Below are 27842 nucleotides of genomic sequence, written 5' to 3'. Positions count from 1 at the left end.
TACTTTGCACGTGAGAAAATATTGTAACAAATAGTTGTAACAAATAATAACTAATCGAGGAGAGACAGTTGTTGCAACTCCGTCATACTAACTGTCAAATTTGACTGAAACTTAATAACACTTTTCTTTAGATCTTCACAAGTTTCAACAGTATTTAGAAACGAATGAAGCCAAACTGGCCCGTTAGCACACAGCAACTCAGAGAGGAGTCAAAGCCTGGGACCTCGTGGATGATTTAACTGCCACATCGTGGGTTGGAGCATCCGCAGACACAACAGGAGCTTCAGGCATCTTTTCACTTGGACAGTTTGCTGATGACTCGAATGAGAGCCCCGTTCTCATCCTTTAGCCTCTGGTTGTCTGACTTGAGCTCTGTTAAGATCTGGGACAACAGAGGGGGAAGAAAATGATATTAGAAAATCAGAGAAACATTAGTTATTCTGCTCTCTTTGGAATGTAATTTAAATGGTTTCTGGATGAGTTTGTGGTTTAAAGCTTCAGGTGGTACAATGACACGATTCAGCAGGACAATCTACTGTAATGATGAAGTATCTTCAATCAACGCTGACAACAAGTGGACTAAAAGTTGTCTTTCACTAAAGTTTGAGCCCAGGCAATGAGGACATGCGTTCCAGTACTTGATCATGCAGTGAGGAGTGACATTGACAATATGCTCTGCGTGTGAGAAGTGACGGAGAGTGAAGTCAGACAGAGAGGGGGAGAAACGGAGAGAGGGTCAATTCCCCAAATCTAGGTCATGTCTCTCGTGAGGAGCAATGACTAAAAATAACCACCCTCTTTGTCAAAGTATTTCCCCTCTACTGGAGACAAACAATAACCTTCTGCTCCAGCTAGGACACAGTTCTGAAACTGGTAAATGAGCAAAGGCACCTCGCACCAACGTGTTTATAATGTATGGCGAATCACATGTTTGGAGATCGTTTTCTATCCTGTTTTCCCTGTCGCTCTGCACAGTGTACTGGATAAAAATACAAATAAATTCCAGTTGGGGGAAGTCCCACTAACACGACGAGGCTCGCTTCACTTGCAGTTAAAGGTGCAGTTTGACTCTTTGAGGAATCATGCAAGAAGAGTAGATTGATACCAGTTCCAAAAGAAGCTCCGGCGAGCAGCTCCTTAGGGTTAGCACATAGAATGGAAATGGGGAAATGTGCAGCCTGGTTCTGTCCAAAACAAACAAAATCTCATGGGCAGCACCTCTGAAGCTGGCTAAATAACGTATTGTTTGTTTAATCGGTACAAAAACTAAAATGCAAAACTGACAAGCTGCGGTTTTATGAATTAGGTATGATGTCTTGTGGTCTTGTTGTCACCATCGTTTTGAATAAGTCATGGTTTCTATCTTCGCATTAAATTCATCAAGACCGCGTGATGTCGGCCCTGAATGTTACTGTTCCTTTAACGTTTAAGTATATTTTACAGTAATGGTCAGAACAGCTGAGCTTGTAAGTAATTAAATAACCTGTCCAAACATTAGTCGTTTGATTATTGAATATAATATCTTGCCATGAGAGCACTTTAATAAAGTTTGGACAAAAAAAAATATCTTTAAACCAATAGTTAAAATGGGATTTATGGAAATGCATTTCTTGGGCTAAATTAAATTGTCTGTTTAGCTTCATCGCCTGAGTAGAACCAGGTCAGCTGTTTTCCTTTGCTTTCGTGTAGCTTCACATTTGGTGTACAGACATGAGAATTAAATCAATCTCTTGACAAATGGGCTTAATTCCCCAAAAATGTCTGAATGATACTTTTAAAGTGACATATTAAGTAATCGTGAACAAAAATACACACTGAAACAAAATCAGTCATATATGTGGGCCTGCGTCTCCCCCAGTGACACAACACTGCATTTAGAAGCAGAGTGATCCCACGTTTTATCGCAGCTATTTCCTTGTGAAATAACTTCACATTGATGACACGGCACATTACACAGGATCCTGTGTATATTTGGCTGTTGCAAAATGAATCACAGCTGCAGAAGCTTTCATTTGTTAGGGTGCAGAGTCCTAGTCCTTAATGCAGTGTTGATGTTATGCGAAGCAGCATGCAACATGAATATGGCTAAAAATACACTTCAAAGGAAGTCTTTGTGAGAAGTGTTTGGGGGGCTCAGAGGGCATTTAAGGGGCATTGGTCGCCCTCTGATGATCATAAAGGAGACTGGGTCAAAAAAAAAAAAGGATGCATTGCAGTGTGTGAGGGGGAGTGGGAGGAGGGGGGTGAGTATCGAGAGGGTGCAGGACCTGCCTGAGAGGAACACAGCAGAGGACGAGGGGGACTGTGGAGGCACCAGTAGGAAAGAGGAGTGTAGAAGTTATGTGGCTGAGGAAAGGGGTGGGGGGGGGGGGGGGGGGGGAGGGAGAGGAGGGAGAGGGGGGAGGAGTGGAAAGGAAAGGAGGGCAAGATGATCTCAGAGGATCAGAGGTCCTCTGTCTCCGGCATGGAGGCCGTCTCAGAAAGGCGGGCGAGGACGCGCAGCATGGCTTTATTCTCAGCCAGGAGACACTCGTTCACCCTCCGCAAAGCCTGGACCTGAGCCAGAGCAGGGAAAGCCTGCACAGAGGAGGAGAGAGATACAGAAAGGGGCAGACAGAGAGAGCATGCAGGGAGGCAGGCACAGAGACTCACACAGAGAAGGTATCCACGTCCACCCATACAGGCATGCACCCACACACACACACACACACAGACAGCCAGAAGGAAAGAACAGCAGTGGAGGGATTTATCAGAGAAACTTATATAAACAAATATTTACACAACAGGGATATTTTGAGAAGAAAAAGCAAAGCATGGAAAATTATGAAGCCAGTTCTCTTTAGGTTTGTGTTGTTACGTGAATAGCTTTTCAAAGAAGAGGGCATTAAAATTCATAGAAATTCACAAAACCTAATACTCTACTCTATTTACTCAGGAGCCAGTCACTTCGAAGTAAAAGGGATGGAAATGATTCATTTCCCGTCCTCTTCTTGGCCTGAGTTTTTGAGGGGAACCTCAATGTGGTTCGACAGAGACGTCTGTGGTTTGACGCAATTCCTGAAGGTAAACCGCAGAACAAACACACACACACAAACACACACACACACACACACACGGGGCACTTGTAGTGTTTCTGGCCACCCTGACACAAGTTTGTGGAGTTGAATGTGGCTACAGATGATGTGTAAAGAGGACATTCAGCTGCTTCTTGTAACACCAAACACATTTATAAAGGAATTTAAAGCAGCCTGTATTTAGGACCAAACAGTTTATGCATATAATGTTCTCGCGGTGTTGGAATAAAACAGCGCAGTTTCTGGAGAGGTACCCTTGGCAGCAGTGAAGGAAAAGGACAAACAGAAGCGAGAATGCGTAATGACCAGTATCCCTCATGACGCTCTCTTAAAATTGAGCTCTTTGATATCAAATCAGATCTGACCACAGTCTCAGGTTCTGCAGATAATTCTACACAGTCACTATTCATTATGTTTTAGAGGATGTCAAGAATAATCTAGCTTTTCTGTGAGAAATGTACAACCCCAGAAAAGAAACCTGACACTGGATATTACCAGTGTGACTATTCTAAAAAAAAAAGAAAGAAGGAAAACAAGGACACAGTGCTGTCAATGTGAGACACCTGAAACCAGGGCCAGTCACACACAGAGCCAACAGTCTCAGAGCTGCGCCACCTATCGGAAAGAAAAGGAACAACAGCAAACTGAAGGTGAAGATGTGCTGGTGTGCGCCATCTACAGGCAAGAGGAGCAACAGCATCAGGAATTCTGACACAACTGTGTTTTATTTACTTTTTTGTATAACTAAGTGTTAAAATTCCAGCTGGCTACTTTGTTTGCCTGTAGAAGACAATACAGTCATGTGGACATCTACAAGGTGCTGCGACTATTTAGTAGGTGGTGCTCTAATCTGACAGCTCCTGCCCCCTTGTGGAGAATCGGTGTCTTGCTCAACGTGAACGAGTGACTTTGTGAGTGAATACAAGCCAGTTCTCTGAGGTAAAGGTCGCGTGCCCCTGGAGCTCTCACGCTCTGACGTATTTCTACTTTTGAAAGAATTATGAACCCACGCGTGCGAACATGCTCCGGTCCCTGACAGGACGGAAACAAGTGAGGTGACAGGCAGGTGTCAATCACTCCTCTGCGTCATAGCGACCACTCACCATCCCCCCTCCCCTGAGACAGCCTGCCCTCAGGGCTGGTACCCACAACGGAACCGCAGTGGGGCCTCCTGCTGAGGGAACCATGACAACACGGGGGTCAAACATCCGCGGCTGGCATGCCACACTGCTGTACGTCACAATCACCCGGCCACTCTCTGCATTTATTATATTATTCTCACACTGAAGGCTTAGCTTTATTCTACGTTTCTTTAATTCTCTAACAATCAAATTCTAATCCTGCTGTGTATTTTGTAATTGCACGCACATACCCTGCAGACCTCTTCTATTCAGGCCTGTAGCTGTGTCCTGTGTTCCTTTATAAAGCAGAATACACACAGAGCAGCGCAGGAATGTCTCACAAAAGCAGGTCTTTTGCTCTTGGACTGGGTTTGGTATTCAGCTGGAACTAGGTCACAATGTTCACCCCAACAGTGGGATAAGTGGAGCAGGGGAGCAGCAGCACAGGCTCCTCCTCAGCCTGGCAGGAAGTGCCCCGGCAGAACACTGTGGGTAATGAGCCTGAAGCTTTAACCTTTCCTCTCCTTGACTCCAAAACCCCACCTGGCTAACCACAAGCCTGGAGTGCGCTTTATGTCTCCTCCGCTCTGTAAAAATACTTTAGGCATGCTTGATTTAGCATGGGTGGAAGGGGCTTGGCTGGAGGTGTGCACCTTCAAGGACTGTAAGTGTTATAATGGTCTTTGGAGGAAACATCAATGAGATAAATGAAGCACAACTTGTGTCTGAGACAGTACTGAAGCCTTTAAAACCCACTGTGAGTACGCATTATTTATTTTTGCGTGGACTGACCTTTACTTCCTCCTCCATGTCTGACACTCTTTTCTCAAGAGCTCGTTTTTCCTGTAAATAAAGAGGAACAACTGAAATGAATACACTCGTTATGGTCCTTTGGAAACCAGGAGAGTAAAACCATTCGACTCATTCGAAGCAGACAGGAAAGTTGGAGAGAAAAAATAAACACAAAGATATTTGGACATTCATCCATCTTGATGGTGCAGAAGAGCAAGATCAAATAAAATGCCAAAAGGCTGCTGAGACACTTACCCTTTTCTCTGATTCAAGCACTGTAGATCTTTCTGATATCCTGTCGTGCCTCTAGAAGTCAGAGTGATGATGTTATTGGGGGGGGGGGAGGGTGTCATTTCACTTTTGATCATTTCGTGAAAATAAATAAAACAGTAAACAGCTAAATCTTTTTTCAGCACATTGAAATAATAAAACATGATGACAGTGAGAGTGAAAACTGTATTTTTTTCTCAGTTTCTTCAGTTTTCATATCGTAGTTTTCTGTTAGTGAGCGGTACCTGGGTGATTTTCTCCAGCTGGGACCGTATCTTGACTAACTCTTGTTTGCTGTCCTGCAGCCTGGATTTGAGCCTGTCATTCTCATGTAAAGCTTCTGCATACATCTGCAAATTAAGAAATGGAAGATTGAGTAATAGCTTTATTGTGGAGATTATTGGTCTTTTAATGCCATAAATCATTCATATTTTGATAATCAAATTTTGTATTTAAGTTTAAAAAAAAAAAATTAAGAATGAAATAACACCGACTTTTATAAAGACATAAAAAGTGAACCACAGATGTCAGAAATAAATAAAGTAATCAACACAGATTGATATGTATAGATTGTGTATAAAATATAAATGATCTGAAAAGCAAATATAGACATATTTTAGGAAATCATTCAAACTCATTTAAACCCCATTCCGTAGGCTGTTATAAAATATCGTGGAGATCATATTTTTTTTTGCAGAAAAGTTCAGTTTTAGATTTTACAATCGAATCCTTTATTTTGAAATCCGGAAGTACTTACAACTGTGTGTAAAGGTGCTACAGGTAAGAGTTTCACAACACGGCATTATGTGCAAATCCCTGTCGCCAAGTAGTGATGCCACTAAACTGAAGTTATTGGAGTGAATCTGCAGAGACAATTGTACAAGGTAACAATTGTTAAGTATTTCTTTGCTGATTCACGGTTTGTAAACTGTAAATATGTTTGTCCCTTTACAAGGGAACAAAGTTAACATCCCCCAAGCACCAGCGGTGTTTAGACTTTAGAGTTGATGGGTGAATCGCAGGAGCTTTATGTGTTAATTCAAATATAGGTGATTATACGAGGGAAAGTTGTCTCTTTCTCCTCAAACTGACTGGTGTTAGTAAATAGTCCGCCATTGAGGCGTTTATGGAACATCAGTAAATTGTAGCTTCTACTAAGAGTCTGCATTTGATGCTTTTACAGTGCTCCCACTGACGTGCAGACATGCATTACTGGATTACTTATAGATATCTAAGAAAACTAAAAAGTCAAAAGTAAATTTAAAGAGTATAAAGACTAACTTCTGATACTCAATTGAATGAAAGTCCAATTTTATTTTTGGAACACAATAAAAGTTGATGTAAGCATATATAAATCTGTATGTGATTCAAATAGGGCACGCAAAGATAGTGATAGTACATCACACTGTGATATGAGACTAGATATTGTCTTAGATGTTTTGGATATCGTAATATCGTGATATGGCAAAAGTGTTGTCTTTTCCTGGTTTTATAAGTATCATCACAGTAAAGAAAATAATTACCAAAGTGTTCTGGCCGCCTTTATTCATTTTGTCAATACATCCATATTACTGATGATTAGTTATCCAAAATCTCATTTTGTCAATATTTTGTGAAAGTACCAATAGTCTTCGCTACAATTTGATGCACCACAGATATCAAAGTATTTGGTGATTTTGTCCATATCGGCTAGACCTAGATTCAACAATCGGACTTTATCCAGGACTGCTGCTTTGATTCAATCACAGAGGAATGTGATTGTTTAAAGTGATGAAGAGTTACTACCTTCTTATAGTCTTTGGCAGCGGAGTCTTGCTCCTGTTTGTTCAGAGCGGCGAGCCTCGGCTCCCTCCGGGTGTACGAGCTGGTGCGGCCCAGTGGTCTGTCTGTCGCGCTCTCTCCACTGGAGTCATATCTCGAGGCAAAACAGCTCATGCTCAGTACACAATGCATCTTTTTTTATTTTTTAGAACATTTATTTTTGTTCCCTTAGATTTGTGTAATACCAGAGGGAGAAAAAGCTAAATCCTTACCTTGACAGTCTGTCATGCTGAAAAACAAAGAATAATCCATGTTAGTTTGATCATTCAGCACCGCAGCATGGGAACAACACAGTGTAAAAATGTTCTGTCATGGTTAGAACCACATTTATTTGTTTTTATGAGACTGAGCAAATGCTCGGCAGAGAAATATTTTCCATTTTGAGACAAGAAAAAAAAAAAAAACCCTGCCATTAGAATTATCACAGTGTGTTCAGAGGCCTGGAGTCCCGGAGGGAAGAAGTGCAGGGAGAAGTGAGAAATAATTCACCCCAACGCTGCACTGACAGAGTTCACGCAGGTCAAACCTCCCCGGTGAGCCTGGTTCATCTTTTGGAATAGGAGGATACCACGCAAATGCCTGGAGCATAAAAATGACATCATGGCATCAGAAGTCAAGTATCTCCTGATACTGACCTCAGACGACAGACTGAGTTCAAACCATCCTGCCAGGTTTGATCTGTGACTGCCGCAGCCTGCGTGGCTGCCAAGTGGCATACATTCTGCATTTGTTTCCCTTTCACCAAGGAGCCTGCGGGCACTGTGCTACACGACCGGTGACGTACACTGTGACAGTCCGTGTTTTCAGAATTCCCATTACCTCAGAGATTTAATGAATTAGCTCAAAACTAGTTGGTCAGGTTTATTTCTGCCTCTTACCTTCCCGTGTTATTTTACATTTCATTCACTGTGTGCTCCGTCTACGCCGTCTGCATTGCAAACCGTTCCTGCACTGAACTAACAAATGTCTCCTTGCCATCAGCTGATAAACGTGGCACATGAGAGGGATGATGACTGGAGGTGTTAACTGTTCATACTGGACTGAAAATGTGAGTCATGGAGGGGGGGGGGAGAAGCTGCCACAATGTGAGCCCGGACTGATCCATAATCCCTGCTGCAGTCTCATAAACTTTTTCTCCTTAATTCAAAGATTTGGAGTTGCTCTCCTACCAGGGGAAGAAACCTTTAAACACCTCTGTTTAGAAATTCTTCGCAATAAACGTCTTGTGTGGCGGCCTGAGCTGTTTCGAGACAAGAAGCAGATGTACGCCGCGGTAAAAGAATATGGAGGACAATTAATGTCAAAACCAACAGCTACTCCTGCGTCTCACATTTGGCCAGTCGGGGGATATTTCACGCAGCATCGTAGGAGCAAGTGTTTACATAACTGAGCCAGCGCTGCCTGTCCTTATGTGGTCATGTGCTTTAGCAGAGCTTTCCAGGAAAAACCAGACCTCCATGACCTTAGATGAAAAAGGGCCAAGGATGGAGCCAAGAAGAGCTCTTACTCATTCAGATCCCCTGAAGAGATTCCTTGATCTGATTTAGAATTAATTCATTAATCAACAGGGATGATTGGCTAACTGGTTGTGGGAATATATTACCAGGACACCTGCTTGTGGGGATGTGAACCAAACTCTCTCAATATTATTAGTACGCAAACCTAACTCACACTAAAGGATTAGGAAATTGGTGAAATTAGATTTATAAAAAGTGACATCATGGAGGGGTGGGGGGGGGGGGGAAGTCCTGTGGAGATTACAGGACATGATCTTCAATAAGTGAGTGAGCTATTGCAGCCAAATAAGTGCACAACATCTATAATGAACTGTAGCCAAAAACTAAACCATAGTTGAAATTCTGCTAGTGATGGCAGCTGCACCATTCGGATTCCCTTGTTAGGAGAAATGGAGGGAGTTAGAAGTGGCACATAGCTCAGCAAAGTATTTGAGGCAGAGCAGATGAGGGAGGAGATGTTTAACAACGGGGCGTCAGACCGGTGGAAACGGCCTCTGATCAGGTGCATGCTGGAACTGTAAACACAACTGCTTCTAGTTTTATAGCTTGCCAGGACCAACATCTTACACACCGGTGGGTTCGTGGGGAGTCAGAGGTGCACACAGGCAGCCCGCATCAGCTCGCTTATGTAGTGTATAAATAATCATCTCAGAGCCTATGAAAATCATTGGAAGAGTCTTTACCCAGCCTCTCACCTCGTTCCCTTCCTGTCCTCTTTCTGTCACAGCATCGCTCCTTCAGAGCTGACTGGATGCCTGCAGTAGGAAAATCTGAGCTACACACACACGCTCTCTCTCTTAACTCCCACTAGTGGAACTGACACGGCACACACAACCATAAAAGACGTTTCTTCCACACCTTTCCTCACTTCAGACAATCCTCCCTCTCTGTTAACTCTTTGCAATACATCTGAGACCTCTTTCTCTTTTTGCAAAATCATTAATTCAGGCTGCTTCATAAATGCCAGAAGAAGCACCTTTACTTTAAATATCAGCAGTTATAATTAATAGAGCATTCATACATCATTATTGGTAAGAATTATGACAAATTTATACTGTGTTAACAACTTGCTTTAATGACTTTTTATCCGGTCAGTGGTTCCCAGCCTGTAGGGCTCTGGCCCCTTCGAAATGGTCTATAAATCTGAAAGATTGTGAAATGATTAATGGAGTCTAAAAGAAAGAAATCTAAACCCTGACACCTGAATTTATATTCAGTTTTCATTTTACAGACTATTTCCTAATGTAATCTTTGTTTTTCATGAAGTATGGGATCATTTTAACTATTAGTGAGCCGTCTGAGACACTTAGAGGGGACATATTTATTTGGTGGATCTGTAAACAACTTGACATCTGAACTCATGGAGACTGTTTTATTTTAAAAAGCCAAGAAGGTTTGTATCCACTGTTTTATTCTTTAAAAAAATCCTTTTAGTTTTTAAGTTTGTCAAATTTCTTGAATGTTAATGTAGCAGAACTCGTAGCTACTGTTGTCAAATACTTGTAGTGGAGTAAGAAATACAACATTTGGAATCATAAACCAACATAAAATGCAAATGCTCAAGTACAACTACCTCAAATTTGAAATACAGTATTTGAGTAAATATACTTAGTTACTTTTCACTGCTATGAACATCTGCCAGATGTTCAGTGTCAGCCAATAATGCAGATGTCTTCCTGTTTATTTGTCTTCCTGTTGCTCACAGCTGCAACACACATTGCATTTTTACTGAAGAGGACCAGGCTCTCGTTAAAACATGGGGGCAAGTGCTGCAAATACTGCATCAACCTGATCCCAACCCCTCTGCATTGCATTTTCTCCCCCAGGAAAAGTCTGCCAATTCAGATTGAGCTGACATCATGGAAAATGAATGCCTGACTTTCACCATGGATACAGCAGAGAGAGACTTACACTTCTTGAAAGGAGAGCAAAAAGGAATCTCAACATCCACTGGAGGTATTCACCACTGGCAACTGCACCATAATGAGAGCGGCTGTAGTGTTGCATGGCGTTACTATACATGAGTCTAAACAGAAAGCATTACATTGTGTCATATTTTAGTTTTGATTTCTGTCTTTCCTTTTAAACGTGCCTGTCATACAGAGTTCAGCTCAGTCTTATGCACTGACATAAACAGTCAACCAACGCCCCGTGAGAATAAGCCACTTAGACAGAAAAAATAACAGGAAATTACAGAGGGACTGTTTCAATCCAAAAGTCTTTTCCAGAGAATGTGGTCAGACTCTCAGTCCAGCAGAGCAGAGACTCGCCTCTCTCTCGCAGGTCATCAAATAAGCTGAGATAAGTGACTGATTAGTCATAACCATGCGTGTAATCTATATGTAGAAATGAGCAAATAGCTCTCATCCTGTTAATCAAATGATTCTTGTTTCACTAAATGTGCTCACAACAGCACATATCCAAACACATACAGACTTAACTTATTTTTCTTATCAGTTAATCTCGCCCTTCTCAATTAATTTTCTTATCTGAAAATTGTAATAGAATATTGAGAAATACTCCAAGGTCAAGTAAATGCAATTATACTTTCTTTTATCGGACAAGCCGTCAAAAACCAGAAGAAGAGCATCTAAATAATTACATTCGAGGAGCTGAAACTACAGAATACTTTTCATGTTTGCTTAAGAATTACTGTAATTAGTCATAAATTATTTAAATAGTTGCAGATAAATTTTCTGTCAATCAACCAGCTGATTAGTCAACTAATGGTTTTGGCTCTACTTTGTACAGAGCCAGTGAAATGGTGTGTAGACATCATGGAAGAATAAAGACAAATCAGTGCAGTCAAATGATCAATCATTAATATCTACAGCAGACAAAATTCTGTCTAAAGTCACGACTGAGACATTCTGGGCTGTCAATATCAACAAAGTCACTTGACAAATAAATAAACCAAGAATTATAATATGAATGATATTTACAGCTTCATTGAATAAACAGATTTGAAAATTAAAAAGATTTAAGATTCCACAGACATAAGCTAGTAAAAAAAATACTCCATGATGTTCAATATGTCCAGTTAGATGTGTTAAACTGTGTCAAACATTTTAAACTGAATAGGTGTCTTTCTCTCGAAGAAAATCTTACTCTGTAGTTTTTGTCTGTCGGGGACGGAGAGGACGGCGGAGAATCTGTCACTGACTTCCTGGTGCGAGTCAGGTCCTTGGTGCGTGGGTAGTAGGTTGACATCTCCCTCCTCTACCGCAGACAGGCAGGTCAGCTTCTACTGTAACACTCACCGAGGCCAGATAACAGCTGCACAAGACGCACAGATTCCCTCAAGCAACAGTGACGCAGATGTCCATGACCGCGCTCCCGGGGAATCCTCAGCAACAACAGGTGTGTGTGTATATGTGAGTGTGTGTGTGTGTGTGTGTGTGTGTGTGTGTGGTGTTTCTGTTCAGCTTCACACTCCCATGAGCTGGAGAGAGCCGCAGCTAAATTTGGAAGGATTTCAGATGTGCGGTCACTCCTTCTTCAAACCTCAGGGAGTTAAATAACAATCAGATAAAAATGCAAAGAACAATAAAACAAAATAATCTCTCGAAAAAACAGAGAAAATACCTCTTTAACGAGGAAAGCAAACAAACGCTTATCCCTCGTCTCCACTCTGCCAGCTCTGACCTCCTTTATGAAATGCAAAAAAAGAGTCCAAAAGACCACAACCAAGAGAGAAAAGTTTGTTCTCTATGCTGTCTCTTCCTGTGTTTCCCAAAGTTATACACTCTCTCGCCATCTCCCTCCCTCCCTCCCTCCCTCCCTCTCTCTCTCTCTCTCTCTCTCTCTCTCTCTCTCTCTCTCTCTCTCTCTCCTTCTCCTTTCTCTGTTTGGTCGCCCTCCCGGTCCCCCCACCCCCACCTCCTCCAACACCCATGGCCCCCAGCTTCTCCCTGCTCTCTTCAGCTTTGGCAGCTTTCTGTGGCGGCCTGCCAGAGGCTCTGCTGTGGACAGACTCGGCACCAAGGGCTAAAATTGTCCACTGATGTGAACAGGAATAAGGGGAGGTGGAGTCAGGAGGAGGGTGATGGGGTGGGGTGGGGGTTCAGCAGTTTGTGCCCTGGAAGGTCAACACAGTATTACCTGAGGAGCCATCAGCAACCCTGAAGTGCCAAGTAACTGTGCTCCCTGCAGTGTGATGGAGAGGAGCTGTTGTTTGTTTGAGTGCTACACGGTGTTAACACGGAGCACTTATGACACATCTCCTCTTCCTAACATATGTTTCATTTGCATCATGGTTTAGCCCTGCAACAGGAATGAGGCATTCTTTATTTTGTCTCACAGCTGTGTCGGTTATATTTTTGCATCTCATCCTGCAGCCTCCTGAGGGATAGATTTGTAAAAAAAAAATTCTCATCTTTCCTCAGGGTCACTATTTTATGAAGGAATAGTTTGATATTTTGATGAAATACACTTATTTGCTGTCTTTTCAGCAGTTATATGACAGGATTGATGGCATTATCCTCACAGACAGTATATAATAACAGACATAGTTTCAGGATCTGAAAAGTCAAAAGCACAAAGTCAATGCATTTTTTTCCACAAGTCATTATGGTGTCATTAGCTAAATGTACTCCTTCTAATCAGTCTCTGGTTGTCCTTCTGAAAATATTTCCATCATTAATTAGATATTAGGCCTTAAAGAGAGGTGTGTTTAAAGCACCATTTAACAAACCAATAGATGATGTCACTGGGTTTCTCCTTGGTTCTAAGATTTATATATAAATAATATGTAAAGCCGCTTTTTGAAAATTATTTCTGCTTACTTAACATAATTATGTAATATCATGCAGAGGCCAAGTTTTCAGGGGCTTGCATCACAATTAAGTTGTACAACGTGTTGATCTGATTGGCCATCACATACACAGCCTGACTGTTGCTTAAAATTGTGCGATGCCGGAATGCCGAACTTGAGACTTTAAAACGTCCGTTCACCAACTAGTGGGCGGGTTTGACCTCTTGATTCTCAGCCAGCAGCTCGTTAGCTTAGCAAAAAGACTGGAAGCAGGGAATAAACTGTTAGACTGGTTCCATCCAAAGTCAACAAAATCTGCGTATCAGCAGCTCTACTTAACATATTATATAGTTTCTTATCTATTTGATCTGTTTCAACAAGTTGTGGATGTACAGTTGACTATGTCACTACACAACCAGTCTTGTTTTGCTCAGGTTAAAACAAACAAGATTTAAGACCATGATTACTGAGCTTCAGTGGGGCTGCTAGGTGGTTTTTGTTACCTTTGGACAGAACCAGTCTAACTGCTCCCTCCTGTTTATCCCTCATAAGCTCAGTTGCCCAGCTACTGTGTGTAACTTTGTGTTCACCAGGCAGACAGAAGAGTGGTATCAATCTTCTCACATAAAACTTGGCAAGAAAGCCAATATGAATGTTTCCCAAAATGTTAAACCGTTCTTTTAAACAACCCCAGCAAAACCCCCCTACTTTGTTCCCATAGTCTGCTCAGGCCAGCTCGTTGCTATCTTCCTTTTATAGTGAGGTTCGCAGCACCTCGCTGTTCCTAAACTCCCTCATTCCTGCTCAGGGCAAAAAGATGCGAGTGAAAGGGAAAGAAAGCAGGAAAAGTAAGACTTGACTATTTAACAAAAAAGGACTGTGGGACTGTTGAACAACCATCCACACACATAACATTCAGAGTGAGGTCGTAATTTATCCTCAAATACCATCACTTGCAGCTTAAGCTTTTTTTTTTTTTTATAAGGTCTGTGGTTTCTGAACTAATCTGTTTAACATCAATGCGAAAGATGGTTTGAAATAAACCCCATGTGCAGTAATTTCCAAAAACTGAAATTTGAATTAGTAGTCATCTTGTATATGCAGCATATTTAGAAAACATGTTTCTCTGTAAATAGTTTAAGTTAATGGCAGTGAACTACATTGGCGCTGGTGTTTAAGACGTCTGGTAAGAGTTTATCCCAGCTGGAGTTCCCCCAGTCTGATCCTCAGCCTACTTTCAGGACCGTCCATATAGGATATTACACTCATGCATTTTTTTTTGTACAACTGAAAATAAGTAGCTTCCAGAGATCAGTTAAGTGTGGGAGCAAATGTGGAAGAGGAGGTCGCGCTACCAGCAGGATCCAATTTCTTAATCCCTTCTCATACGAAGTGATACTGCAGCAGAAAAACTGGCTTCAGAGGTATTCGTGCTTGCTGTGGTTGAACCATCAAGTAGCAGAACCTCTCAGTAGTGCAGCTCTGCACCTGTCTCTGTCTCTGTTGTTGGCCAAAAAATGTGGAAAATCTGGTCAGATCATCATGGAGTCACGCAGAGGTCGGCGCTAGTGATGGGCAGCCTGTCATGCTTCTGATGAAACCACGCTGCTCTGTATGATTATCACAGACAGATATAGTCCTCGCAGTAATGCTAAGAGACTCTCAGGTTACTGACAGATCTCTGTTTTCAGATTCCAGATTGGGAGACAGCTGAACAGCTGACTTGGAGTCAGCTCACGGGGAAACCGCTTTCCATTCACACCGTATTACACAGGAGGACATCCATAATCAGCAATAATCTTGACACGATCTTGTAAAAGTCATTGCCTTATCATCTCTCTTGTCGCCTCTACTTCCCCTTCATTGTGGTATCTATTGTAATCCTATCTTTAGAAAATCCAAATGAATCAATTATCTCCACTGAAACAGAAGCGAATTGCCAGATATCCCCGAGCAGGAGGAATTAGCGACGAGGTTCAGGGTGTTTCACAGCAGCACACAGGTGGAGGGGGAACAGTACGCGTTCAGAAGGTGAAAGAGAAAGTCAATCCCTCTGAATCCGAGGCTAAGACGGAGCAGAGAGCGTCTCAGTTTTGCCCAATATGGTATGGAATGCTGAGACACCTCAGCCATGTGATGTGAAGAAGCTAAGTGACTTAAAGGGAGCAGGAGGAGGAGGAGGAGATGGGAGGGGGAGGGGGGGGTTGGTCCTTCTGGTCTGTCTCTGAGATATTAACCAGCACTTGTAGTTTAAAGGCTCTGCGAACACATGCTTCACATCTGTGATTGCAGTGCATCTTTAGATGTTGCATCAGAGATCAGAGCGGAGCTGCCTTTGAAGCACACTTAGCTTTCAGGCCAGGGAGGAACAGAATGTGAACATAAAACAATGGTGCTAATGGATATTGATTTATATGGGACACTAAAATCACTGGCATATGGAGATATCAGTTTTATAAGTTAGAAATCATGTTGCTTTGTAATAGGCAAAGCAGGTCATGACCACACTTAAGCTTGTAAACACATTCTCTGGTGATCTCTTTGTATTAAACTCATTTGTGAAGCTGTAAACTTGGTTTTTCTGGAGCAAACTGGGTATGAAAAACAATCTGGATGATCCTTTGGCTCCATCTAGTGGTGCAAAGCTACCGTTGGTTCAAACTGCCTTTTTTCTGTCACTATTGAACTAAAAGTGCATCCAAGTTTTCCACATACCTCAGCAGCGTAGTCTGAACTCTCCTCCTCACAGCATTGGTGTCCTTGTTGGTGCTTCGTGTCAATTGTCAGCAGTGTTGCATCTTCCACAGGGTTTTGGTTTTCATCCCTCCAGCATCTCTCACCAACTGCACATATAAAGACAGTATTTATGTTCCATGCTTCTCTGGATTACTGCTATTAATGAACACTGACTGTGTGCTTCAGGACTGACAAACAACTCTGATGTTTTGTTTGGAGTCTTGAAGTCTCTGGGCCTTATTACAGGAGTCCGCTACAGTCAATGGCCTTTTAGTCCTGTTGTGGTGTCTCAAAGCTGTAAAACACTATTTAATACAATGTATTTTCAGGTGCTCGGTCTCTGTGGTTGGTGTTGATTTTATGCAGAGTTAAACCTCTCTGTTGACCCAAAACGTCAAGTAACATCATATTGAAGGATAACATACAGTACTGTTTTTGTCTGTGTGTGATTTCTTGGTAAACAAAAGGAATATATTACCTGAAAGGCCAACATACACTAACATAACCATGAAATATTTTCTTACTTGATGGAATAACAACGCCTGAAGGGAATTTCTGAATCTTGTCACTTTTATCAAATGTACAAAACACCTGTTTTGATATCTGTGACTGGTTTCTGATCCTCAAGTTTTTTTTTAATGGCCCGCCATCACCTTACTGCCATCTTTGTGTTGGTCCCAAATGAAGGGGAGTCTTTCAGGTCAACTAAGACGTGCAATCACGTTCGCCTCTTTGCTGATTCAGCAACTTATTTTGTATAACTGTGAGGCCAAAAGGATTCCTTCCTTTAATTGAGGGATCGAGGAGGTGATGTCACGTTGATAACATCAATCATACAAATAATGTGATAAAACCTGGTCTCCGGGTTTTAATAATGTTGAGGGCCTTAAATTTCAACTGCTGTACTTACAGTATATACTGATCCACTGGAGTACAGTGCTTCAGGGTATGCCTGGTCACACCTTCCTTAAATCATGCCTGGGTCGCACTTGACTATTCTGGACATAAAGTTGTATTTTATTGTTTTATTATTTAGAGTTTTTACAATTCATATTTATGTATTTGCTTTTTCCTCGTTCTGTGATTTGTGTGACCCTGGACAAGAGGATGAGGGAGGTGAAGATAACAGACTCTATATATCTACGTGTCAAGATAACTGTATTTTGTATAATGGAAAATACCAATAAAAATACGTTTCTAAAATATACAAGGACAGTGACCGCTGCAACAATACTTCTCTACATATTGAGTTTAAATTATGTCAGAACACAAAAATATTATATGGAAAAGTCTGTATGTTTTTCTTTTTTTTCTTTCCAAATATTGGTATGTTTATGTTCTGGTATTATGGTCTGTACGACCCCAAAGTAAAATAATTTACAGCCAGTCTGAACAGAGACTACGTGTTTAAAAACACTAAATGTTTTTCCTACCTCTGAAGGAGCTGTTGCAGTAAGGCACACCACATGATCCTGACAAATATGAGCGGTTTGGAGACTCAGCGAGGGTTTCTAACCTGGGTTCAACGTTTCCCTCCTGTACATTCAGAATATAGAAATACATCACAAATATCATCCAAAGTTACAAATCAAACATTCCTGAGGCTATAAACCTAAAAAGGATTTCTGAATAATTCTCTCTTGGTAACCTCGTCCACTTTTCTCCACTTCAGACTGATCTCCGGTGTTTCTGTGGACTCCGTCAGGCCAGTCCTAACTCTCCTGTTGTCTGTAAAGCCCCTCCTCAGACAGGATCTGTCATCCAGAGGCCCTCCTTCCTCCATCTCTCTGTCCTGAGGAGAAAGGCTGCTGGTCATCCGGGCCTCTTTCAGGTCAGTCAGAGTCACACCCTGCGGGATGTTCATACAGCTTCATGTCAGCCAGCAGATTAATCTATTGAAACCTAAACACGTGTAAACCATTTGGTTTTTACCTGTGTAGACCTGCGAGTTTGTCTGGCGTGACGCGACTTCGCTTTCCTCTGAGATTCTGCTTCTTCATCTCTGACCGGAGTCAGATACGACCTGGTCCAGAAAAAAAACACACAAATATGTAAATGTTATAAGTCTATGAGGGCACAGTCGAAGAGATGAGGGCCTCGTCAAGACAATATACATTTTTGGGACCCAATTTCTATTCAGGGGAAATTTAAAGGACAGAAACATACAACAATAACTAACATTTAATAGTGATATTTATAATGGAAATGGGAAACTACATTAACGAGATCAGAAAAAAAGTAGGTCAACAGTCAAATACAATCCAATATATGCATAATTGATATTGTATGCATTATTGAATCCTTCATAAAGGAGAAAGCCGCATGCAAGCAAATTATAACTGCAAGAAAAACAGATCTTGAAACCTGGTTATGACTCAGGGGCCATCTATAAGACAGGGCCACAAAATTAAGTTATAATAACCCATCTTTTTAATTTGGTTACAAATTCACTAACACATCACCATCTAAGATTCAGTGAACATGGCTGTGATTGTGCATCCTAATTATAAACAGACAAAAATATCATAATTTCCAATACTGAAAACAACAGTACTTCCTACTGTATGTCTCTTGCTGCATCAGCAACTGTGGCCTGCTACTAATTTGCACTTTTGAATAATCTTTGCCCGGCGTTATGTTGCACCTCGATATCTCATTGTAACAGGAAATACATAAATTTAGAGGCTCTGAAAAGATGCAGGCACGATATCCGCCAGTGGCTTCACAGACAAACAAAGAGCTGAGCAAGCATCAGTGGAGAGGCTCATGTTTTAGCCTCCGAGCTGCCAGCCCCTCCTCTGCTACGCTTTTACCGGTATTGATCTTTCAGCTGTGGAGTCACCCTAAATCCTGAATGAGAGTCAACGGACTGGTCAGCCACACACTATATTCTATATAATGTATAAAGCTTAGGATATGGATTTAGTGACTGCGCCCAGGTCCATAGGCTCATACCACAAATGATGCAGTAAAATAAGACCAAAACAAATAAAAAAACACAGTCAATAACTACACAATTACATGTTTTAAGTATCAGTTTTAGCCATCGACCGTTAAACAACAACAAAACCTGCCACGCACATACAGCAAACTGCTCCTTTTATGCCACATAATAAAAACATGTATTATTAGTAAGTATAGTTGCTAAGAACAATAGCCTTAAGCAAGTGATTATTAAGTGTACATAAAAAAAAGCAAATCAGGTAGATCAAAGAGAGGAACAAATTCTCAGTCCTCCTTTTAACAATATCCAAGCTCACATCCCAGCAGCTGTAAGAGGCCTACAGCACCTGTAGTGTCCACATTACTCTTCATTAAGATGACTAACATGGGGGCTTGGAGCACTGCCAAAATGTTAACTTGTCAGACTGAAATTCCTAAAATGAAACTACCGAAAATAGAATCCAGGAATAGAACAGCATGACTCAGGCACTGTGAAACTTACCTGGGAACAAACGCTTGCATGGTCCCTGTGGAAGGTCAGAGACTGAGGCACTGAGGCACTGCAGCAGTGGAGAGAGGGAGAGGCTGGAGAAAAATGACTGTTACAGGCGAGGGTGGAGAGAGAGAGAGAGAGAGAGAGAGAGAGAGAGAGAGAGAGAGAGAGAGAGAGAGAGAGAGAGAGAGAGAGAGAGAGAGAGAGACTTCCTGCCTGGATGATGCACACACAATCAATTTTGACTTTCTGTCTACAAAGGCCTGATGCAAGCACGTCTATATATGTCCAGTCTGTGGTCTTTACACACTTCAGTTCAACATGTGAGCAGCAAACAAGGATTTAGTTGAAGAAATACTAAATTATAAAAAAGACTCCACTGCTTTTGTACTTTCAGGAGACTTGTTTGATGAACAACTCTGTGGAGTCACAGAGGATACAAATGTATTGAAATCCTCAGTTGTAGTAAAACCACAGTTTAAAAATAATCCATAGATATTCATAGATTTATTGCATCTAACAAAATGCTAAAATTATTTAAGTATAGAAGTGTTAGCAGCTTTTTATGCATCCCGGTGGCCCAGAATTATATATATATATAGTATTATTGTACAATTATGTATAAATGTGTCTATAAACACGTAAATGTTGCTGCTGGTTGACGTAGAGCTCCTCTATGCTTTTGGGCAATTTAATTTATAGCAATGCATCATATGTTTTAAACGTGTTTTCAATGCCATACTATTAAAGTGCAATATTTCCCTCTAACTTGTAGTTTAGCATAAAATGGAGAGTACAAGTACTTTAAGATTGTATCTAAGTACTTTAATTACAAAAGTGCAAATCAAACATGTTTAAAAATGTCTAAAGAGTAACCCTCTAACATGCTCAATTTCATATGCTGAAATGAAATAACATGCTTAAGAGACAATTCATTCATACATGTTGTAAATATGACAATGAACATATCATAAACTTTACCTGACTGTTCTACACCTGTCTGTACTCTACAGCCGTGTTATGCTCAACAAATCCCATGAACAAAACAAAGCCATTATTTTTCCAAGTTCAGTCTGTCCCAAACCTAAATCTTCAGGCTAAATATATTCTTGGAGAAGCTGGTTACTGTAGTTTTTTAGCAAATCTTCACAGTGCTTGTGCTCATGTCAGATGGAGGGTGTAAACCACTGCAACAGAGTGGCTCAGTGATGTATTTTTAAGAGTTTTGAGGAATAATAGAGCACAACGGCACAGAGGGATACACTTTATAAGGATTTGGTAAATCAATGTACTGCACTTGTAAAGTAGCGTCCGTTTTTTTTTTTTTTTTGCTGATAAAACCACAATGTAGAATGCTAGAAAACCCATATTGAGGTTCAGGAATACATCGCTAGGTGTTTATCCTCCAGCATCTTTGTGACTGTAATATCCATGAATGACAGCACCGAACGCCCAGCTCTACACACTGACCATACTGGATGTGACACAACAGCACAGAGTCAAGGCTACAAAAGTGAAAGAACCAGGGTTTATTTTAAAAACGTGAGAAGTGTTACACTGACAGTAACTGCTGCCTCGGCAAAAACAGTGCAGTGAATACAGGTTTTTGTAAAAATGCACGGTCGTGTCCAAAAGTCTTGTTACACTACCAAGAACTCTGTTTAATCACCTGCCAGAAACATATTCCACGTATGAAATATGAACACACAAAAGTTATTTTATACAGTATACTCGATATTAACATCGTCGCATTAACAGGTTAAATTATTTGAGAATTCACATTATTGGATTATTTTCAGAGCATCTCAGGGAAGGACTTCTGATGTGACCGTGTGTTTCACCTTTTATCTGTTTCTGTTCCCAGACATATTCAGCAGGTTGGAGGTCTGGCGACTCTGGAGGTAGATGCTTCAGAACTCCTCTTCTGCACAACCGAAGGCTCCAAAGTCTGACGTGGCTCTGCAGAGTGAAGCGGTAATTGTTTTGTTCTGTAGCTGAACCTGTGTACATTTGTTTCAGCTAATGTTCGACTCACGTGGCTTTCTCCTCACCAAAGTTCTCCATTTGCAACAGTTTATTTAAGCTGATTGGTCAGACGACAGATTTTGTCATTGGAAGTTTAAAACTGGCTGCAGTTTTGTCTTTTGACTAAAAGTTTTGGTTTCATACAGAATATTGATCTCATGTTGGTTTTTGCAATTGAGGTCTGATTGATGTTATAAATGAAAATAACGCAGTCTCCCGCAGGTCTGTGCTGCTGCTGCCTGTTGTGATGTAATTTAGCTGCAGTCCAGGTCTGCAATAGTTGTCCATCCATCAGAAGAACAATAAAACCCAGAGCTGCTTTACTGAGCTGTTTTAAAGTTACAAAGAACAGCTTTTCTCTAAGCTAATGCATTGTTAAAGACCCCCAAACATTAAATTATTGAAGAAAAAGCAATTGAATATAGATGATGAAACAGTTCTTGGTAGAGGGCTCAAGCTTTTAGACCTTGCTTTATCTGATAATACTACAGGTGTGATCTGGCTGGCTGGAATTTAAATCAGTTAAAAAGTGCAAAAAAAAATCAAGAGAAACCTCCAGTTTGTAAGCACAAAAATGTACTTTAAAAAGTTAAAAAAAAAAAAACTTATCAACTACAGCATATACTTTTAAAACATTCAGGAATTGTTCTTTATCTTATCAAAGATGCTTTTCTTCTTTCTTTTTCTGCTTGCTCTTTAGTTGGCAGTTTTGCCAGTGTAAACATCTGGGACACAATATATTACCCTATATTTTTTTTTTCTTTCAGGCAGTGACAAAAAGGAACTTTAATGTCACTAAGACAGGCATTACTTATGGCTTAAGGTGCACTGAGAAACAGTTAATGCATTGGCTTCGTGTTACGTCATTGGCTTTCGGTTTTCCAGTTAAGTACAGAACCTAACCTTATAAAAGTGTGATTTATGAAAAGTGGAAAATTTTCTGTAGAAAGATCTGTCTTTGATGGATTTAAGGCTTTTGAGGTTGTTATTGGCGGGTACACCCTGAATGGCTCATTTCCTCACTTTAACAGGAATCTTCTACTTTGAGGTACCAGTTTCTGCTCCGACTCCCTGCAGCATGGTGACTGAATTCTTCTGATTAGGTCTGCTTTTCAGAGAGCAACCACGTAATGAATCCTGCACCTAAACAACAGCAATCAATAATGCCTTCCTACATTGTTTGTCATATTCTAGACAGTGAGATGAGTCTGAGAAAGTTCCCATTCTTCTTGATGGATATGTCCGGTGTGTAAAAAAAAAAAAAATCCCTCTCCGGTGTGACATGTCCTCTGAAACATTAAACAACAGAACATATTAGCAGAGATATGACACTTAGAGCATATTAATAAGACAGTATAGTCAAAAAAAATTTGATTGGTGTCATATGCAGATTATGAAAAAGCTATTCTAGTAACTGTGAACTCTTACAATTCTCCTCTGGCAAAGCATCTTCTTCTAATGACTCCTCCTCTTCCTCTGCCTCCTGTGGCTCCTCTTCAGCTGCTACATCCTGCTGTTCTTCCTCCCCTTCTGACACCTCCTCCTCTACATTAAGTTGCTCTGCCTCGGGCGCCGACTCCCCGAGCTCCTCCTCTCCTGCTTCACCGTTTTCTTCCTCTGCTGCCTCATCGTTTTCTTCCTCTGCTGCCTCATCGTTTTCTTCCTTTGCTGCCTCCTCATCCTCGACTGGTGACCCCTCCTGAACTTTCTCCTCTACAGGTACCTCCTTTTCAGCCTCTTGTACATTTTGTTCCTCCTCTTCTGTCTGTGAACTGTCCTCTTCCTCCTTTTCTGCCTCTTCCTCCTCTGAAGGAACAGTTTCTTCCGTCACAGAGTCCTCCTGCTCGACAGGTGCTGCAAATTCCTCTCCTTGGTCATCTGCCTCTTCTTCCTCTGGAGTGGATGCTCCTATTTCTTCGGCTGTAGGAGGTGCTTCTTCTTCCTCTTCCGGTGCTGCAGCGGCCTCCTCTTCAGTTCGTGGAGCTGCTGCTTCTTCAGTTGCTGGAACAGCCTCTTCTTCAGTTGCTGTTTCTTCCTCGGCCTGTTCAAGGGGCTCAGCAGGAGGTTGCTAAGACAAGGAAAGCAACATTAGATCACAGTCAACTGCCATCTGGACAGCAAATCATTTACTGCGCGGTTATCTGGACATCCAGGTGTCCCAGTAATTGCGATGTGATTAAAAAAAATGACACAAAACAGGGCTGTGAACTGTATGAATGCAAGTGTAAATGTGCCTTCAGAGAATCCATGCCAGGCAATTAGCTGCTTCAAATTGATGAGATGAAAATCTCATTAATGGTTCCCTATGGGTTCACAGAGAACAGAAATAGTAAGGAGACCATGTGCACTGACAGTATGTGTGCTAAGGCATGTCAGGCATATTTTGCCCTTATAGTAGGATTATAATCCTATAACACACATCTGCTTCTAAAACTCCCAGTTTTAAATACTTATTTAGTCTTTACATCTAATTTGATTTATTTTATATGGAGAGAAATCTGAAATTCAAGTATACGATTCAAGTATTGAGACTATTGGATAAAGAATTGACCAGTCAGTGCTTTGTGGGCAGAGTTAAGAATGTCAACATCATTATACATATATAATTTAGTTACATTACATATAACTAATCGAAACAAACCGACAACTGATTGGCTTGTGTGTTGGTTACCCGGGTAACCTGTTTCTGTATGTTCTCCAGCTGAGCCCTGACTTCATAGTGCAGACCATGGGCTGCTGAGTTCTGATCCCGCAGACTCTGACGTACCGTGTTCAGCTGCTCCTCTACACTGGCCTGCTGAAGCCGCTGCGACTGTTCACTCTCAAGCAGCTCTCTGAAAAACACGGTGAGAGTTTCTCAGTCAACATCTTTCAAATGATGCAGTTTTTCCAGTGCAAAAACATTGTATAAAAAAATATAGTACAAATTGTGTAACTCCACGAAGCCTGAACTGAAAAGGTACCAATGGCATCATTACATTGCTTTCTTCAGATCTGACATGGCAACAAAAGCCTGTGAACCACATTTCCTCGGTGTTTACATAAGCTTCAAAGAGTGCCCGTTTTACATACAAAGGACATTTGACACAAATCATTCAGCTCCAAAACTCATCAATACAAAAGGAAATTGTTTACATAGATCAGTGTGAAAAATGAGGCCTACCCAAAACTGGACTAGATCAACACAGGGACAGACAGAGGCGGCGAACAGGGCTTTGACAAAGTCAACATAAAGTTATGGGTCAGAGGAGGTGAGCTATTTTCTCCGCAGCTCCAAAAGCTGTTTTTTCCACAACCTACCTGACAGTAGCCATCTCCAGTACGCTGGCCTCCAGCTGAGCCTGGTAGGTGTCCAGCTGCTCCTTCAGGCTCAGCACCTCGCTGGCCTGTCCGTCCAGGGTGGCGCTCAGCGTCGCCACCTGTTCGACTCTCTCCTCCAGCTTTGATTCTGCTTCTTCCAGGCTCCCCGTCAGGACCTCGACCTTCTCAGATAGTTCACCGCTCAGCGTGGCCAGACCCTCCACCTGAATCCTGACTCCCTCGAACTCCTCACTCTTCCCCTTCAACATGGTCTGCAGCTGGCCCAGCTGCTCCAGGGACACGGTGGCGTGCTGCATCGCTGACAGGCGGGCTTTCATCTCGGTGTGGAGCGACAGCACCTGAGCGGGCAGGTCAGACATCTTGAGCTGTTCAGCTGTAGCCAGGGCCATGCCCACCTGTTTCTGGGCCAGTGTGTAGGACTCCTCGAGGGCATTCAGGCGGGTCTCCACAGTCTCTGAAATGTGCTGCTGTATGGAGACACACAGGAGTGATGTTGAGTCAAGCCGAGTTGGTACTTCAAGAGTCTCTTAACTGTAAGGGCTTTTCAAAACCATGATATTATGAAACAATTTTGTAGTTATCCAAGTTCTGAAGTGCCATGGATGGTTTTATGTTCATTTCCAACCGTTTAGAGTAATTAACTCAAGCACTACATTGCTTCCACCATTGTAGGGGATGTAAAAACAAGTAAAATAGTCAGTAAAATACTTACAGCAGTGATCCTTTAGAATTATGCACATCACAACTCCTGTCAATAAATCAAATGCTTGAGAGAAGGAAATCTGTTGTAGTCTTGGATCCAATCAGTCAGTACAGGTCTGATCATGCTTATACCCCTGAGGAAAATCTTTACTTTCCTTTAAATTGCAGCATAAAATGAAGAGAAACAAAGTTAAAGGTGAAATGGAATAAAGTTGCACAGGAAGTGATTTATTCCCCAATCATGTTAATCGGGAGCCAACCTCAGATCCTGGTGCCCATCATGCTAAAACTTTGCAAGGTTACAAAACTGGATTATCCTGCAATTCTGTGTACCCGTTTCTGAATTCACCACTGAACTTATTTCCCGACAGCAACCGCAACCTTTGCAAAAGCATGAATCACAAAACAATTTGCAGGAAATATTTGTCCAACAAGACTGAGCTAGCAGAGCTGCTCTCATGCAATGCTTTTGCCACTTTGAATTTCCTGAAGTGAAGGTGGATCTGCATGAAGCAGGAGAAAGAGGTGTAGACTTATTTTCACATGTGACAAAATCTCTTGATTATCTTCCTACGAGTGCATTCAGCAACTTAAAATGAGAAAACTGTAGTCTTAACAAGAACAGTGAGATGTAGCGCCGGGCAGCCACGAATGGTCAGTTTACAGTCTTGTGCAGTTTATTCAGTGACACATTACTTACTTAAAAGTAATCACACTATTATTGATACTTATCTTTCGACAAATTTCACCATTTCAGAAATACAAATCCAACAAACACCTCTGTTGTCCTACAATCTTTCAGAAGGCCTGTAAACAGCCTCTGAACTGGTGTTCAGTATCAAAAACCACAGACTAAATTTAGCCTTGGCTCATCGTTTATTATCATTTTGGCAGCATCATCCTCTCTGCACGTTCCTAACTGGGTTTTTTTTTATAATACAGACAGACACTTTCCCACAGAGAACTGTCATCCCCAAAAGATATAACATATTTGACTCGGTGATAAAGTCAGTGTCCCTGCAGATCCAGAATAATCCTCATTACAAGCGTCAGCAGCTGTGTGGATGTTAGAAATAGCAGCGTTTTGTAGTCACTCCAGTGAGGCTCCTGGCATTTGGAAATCTGATAAGAGGCCTGCTGTTCGTAACTTTGCCTACTTGCAACGTGCACTTGTGACATGTGGCGGCGAGGCCTTGTCTTGTGTTGTGTTTAAAGTGCGTGAAGTATAAACTCGGGAAAAATTAAGATTCATATTGTTTTCATGAGAGAATTTAGGTGGTCAGAAGAGGCGTCTTCGTGCTGCCGATGGCTGCAGGTGACGCGTTACACTCTCGCAGGGAATTTCACCGTTTGATCTCCTTACCTTACTATTAGACTGTCGCATTTCTTCGTGGGAGGACTGGAGCTTCACTATCTTCATCTGCATGCCCATGAGATTGTCTGTTAAGTAGGTTAAAGTTTGGTGCTGCTGGAAACAGAACCACCCGCCCGCGGCACCGCCTATTACAACAATCAGAAACAAAACCAACAGAAGCGCGTAGTTGTTCCCTCCGGGGCGAACCTCTGTGTCCGTAACTTCATTTTTGAAAAAGTTATCTTCATGTTTGTGGTTGCTTTTTCCTTTCCGATGCTTGGCAGTCATGGTTTTTTTTTTTTTTTCTATAAAGGACACAATGTTCTTGCCAGTCAGTGAGGTGATCTGGAAGGAGCCGGTGGGTCAGACGGGCTGGACCGTGCTGTTCGCGGTGATTCACTTCGGATGGTTCCTTTAAGCAGCGCTGCACAAAATCGACCCGGTTTTTCAATCTCACCTCGCAATAAAGTAGCCGAGAGGAACCGCGGCGGGTTCTTGGTGATGAGGTAGAGCTGGAGATGAGGAGGGGGGGGGGGGGGGGGGGGGGGGGGCGTGGCACGTAAGGTAGCGTGTTGGTCCATTCAGGAAGAGCAGGGAGGAGCCCGAGCTGCCACCGGGAGTGGCTCCAGCCCCCCCCCGTCACCATGTGCGCTGCTGTCATCTGATGGAAAGACTGCACGTCTGGTGGTGTGCGCTATTTTTTTTTTTACTGCAGCTGAGGCCGAGCAGCGTGTGGCCTGCAGCATTTACACATTTCTACCGAAGGTTACTCGAGTTTTATGACGCTTTAGTGGCTTTAAAGAAAGAAAGAAAAAAAATAATCCTCTTTTTAGAAATAATCTTTTTTTTTTTTTTTTTCTTAAATGTAACCTAATACTGCAGAGCCATTTTAAAACGTGGCTTTTGGGACTGTCGGGTTG

General features: G+C 41.8%; 2 protein-coding genes across 3 annotated transcripts; both read right to left on the bottom strand.

Annotated features, from left to right (window-relative positions):
• Positions 1-296: 296 nt before the first annotated feature.
• On the bottom strand, positions 297-19549 carry LOC138192910 (protein phosphatase 1 regulatory subunit 12A). The gene is made up of 12 exons (XM_069140589.1): positions 19530-19549; positions 18017-18107; positions 17733-17933; positions 17518-17620; positions 16064-16191; positions 7291-7307; positions 7043-7172; positions 5503-5607; positions 5243-5293; positions 4988-5038; positions 2272-2577; positions 297-382 (listed from the first exon to the last, which is right to left on the bottom strand). Exons 1-11 carry the CDS (start codon positions 19547-19549, stop codon positions 2443-2445), a joined length of 1032 nt encoding a protein of 343 aa, XP_068996690.1. The 3' UTR covers positions 297-382; positions 2272-2442.
• Positions 19550-21028: 1479 nt separating this feature from the next.
• LOC138192706 (neurofilament medium polypeptide) lies at positions 21029-27431 on the bottom strand. Of its 2 annotated transcripts, none has more exons than XM_069140285.1 (5): positions 26932-27431; positions 24846-25333; positions 24313-24379; positions 22974-23613; positions 21029-22834 (listed from the first exon to the last, which is right to left on the bottom strand). In XM_069140285.1, coding segments are annotated over exons 1-5 (1476 nt in total). In that variant the 5' UTR covers positions 27211-27431; the 3' UTR covers positions 21029-22832. The 2 variants fall into 2 exon arrangements, with proteins under 2 accessions (XP_068996386.1, XP_068996387.1); XM_069140286.1 differs by having other exon boundaries at positions 24846-25330.
• Positions 27432-27842: the final 411 nt, after the last annotated feature.

This window comes from Embiotoca jacksoni, unplaced genomic scaffold (assembly GCF_022577435.1).
Source record: "Embiotoca jacksoni isolate LCO1_2020_lvr unplaced genomic scaffold, fEmbJac1.0.p SCAF_9, whole genome shotgun sequence".
Taxonomy (NCBI): domain Eukaryota; kingdom Metazoa; phylum Chordata; class Actinopteri; family Embiotocidae; genus Embiotoca; species Embiotoca jacksoni.
Note: the sequence above shows the minus strand (reverse complement) of the source record. Positions and strands in the feature narration are given on the sequence as shown.

Excerpts from the sequence above, each read along its gene's own strand:
- LOC138192910 (XM_069140589.1), bottom strand. The coding sequence starts at position 19,549 with ATGCAAGCGTTTGTTCCCAG. Across the intron at positions 18,108-19,529 it reads ATGCAAGCGTTTGTTCCCAG|GTCGTATCTGACTCCGGTCA; the intron begins GTAAGTTTCACA and ends TTTCTGGACCAG. Across the intron at positions 16,192-17,517 it reads CTGCAACAGCTCCTTCAGAG|TTGGTGAGAGATGCTGGAGG; the intron begins GTAGGAAAAACA and ends TTATATGTGCAG.
- LOC138192706 (XM_069140285.1), bottom strand. The coding sequence starts at position 27,210 with ATGACTGCCAAGCATCGGAAAGGAAAAAGCAACCACAAACATGAAGAT. Across the intron at positions 24,380-24,845 it reads CTGGAGATGGCTACTGTCAG|AGAGCTGCTTGAGAGTGAAC; the intron begins GTAGGTTGTGGA and ends CGTGTTTTTCAG. Across the intron at positions 23,614-24,312 it reads TAGAGGAGCAGCTGAACACG|CAACCTCCTGCTGAGCCCCT; the intron begins GTACGTCAGAGT and ends TCCTTGTCTTAG.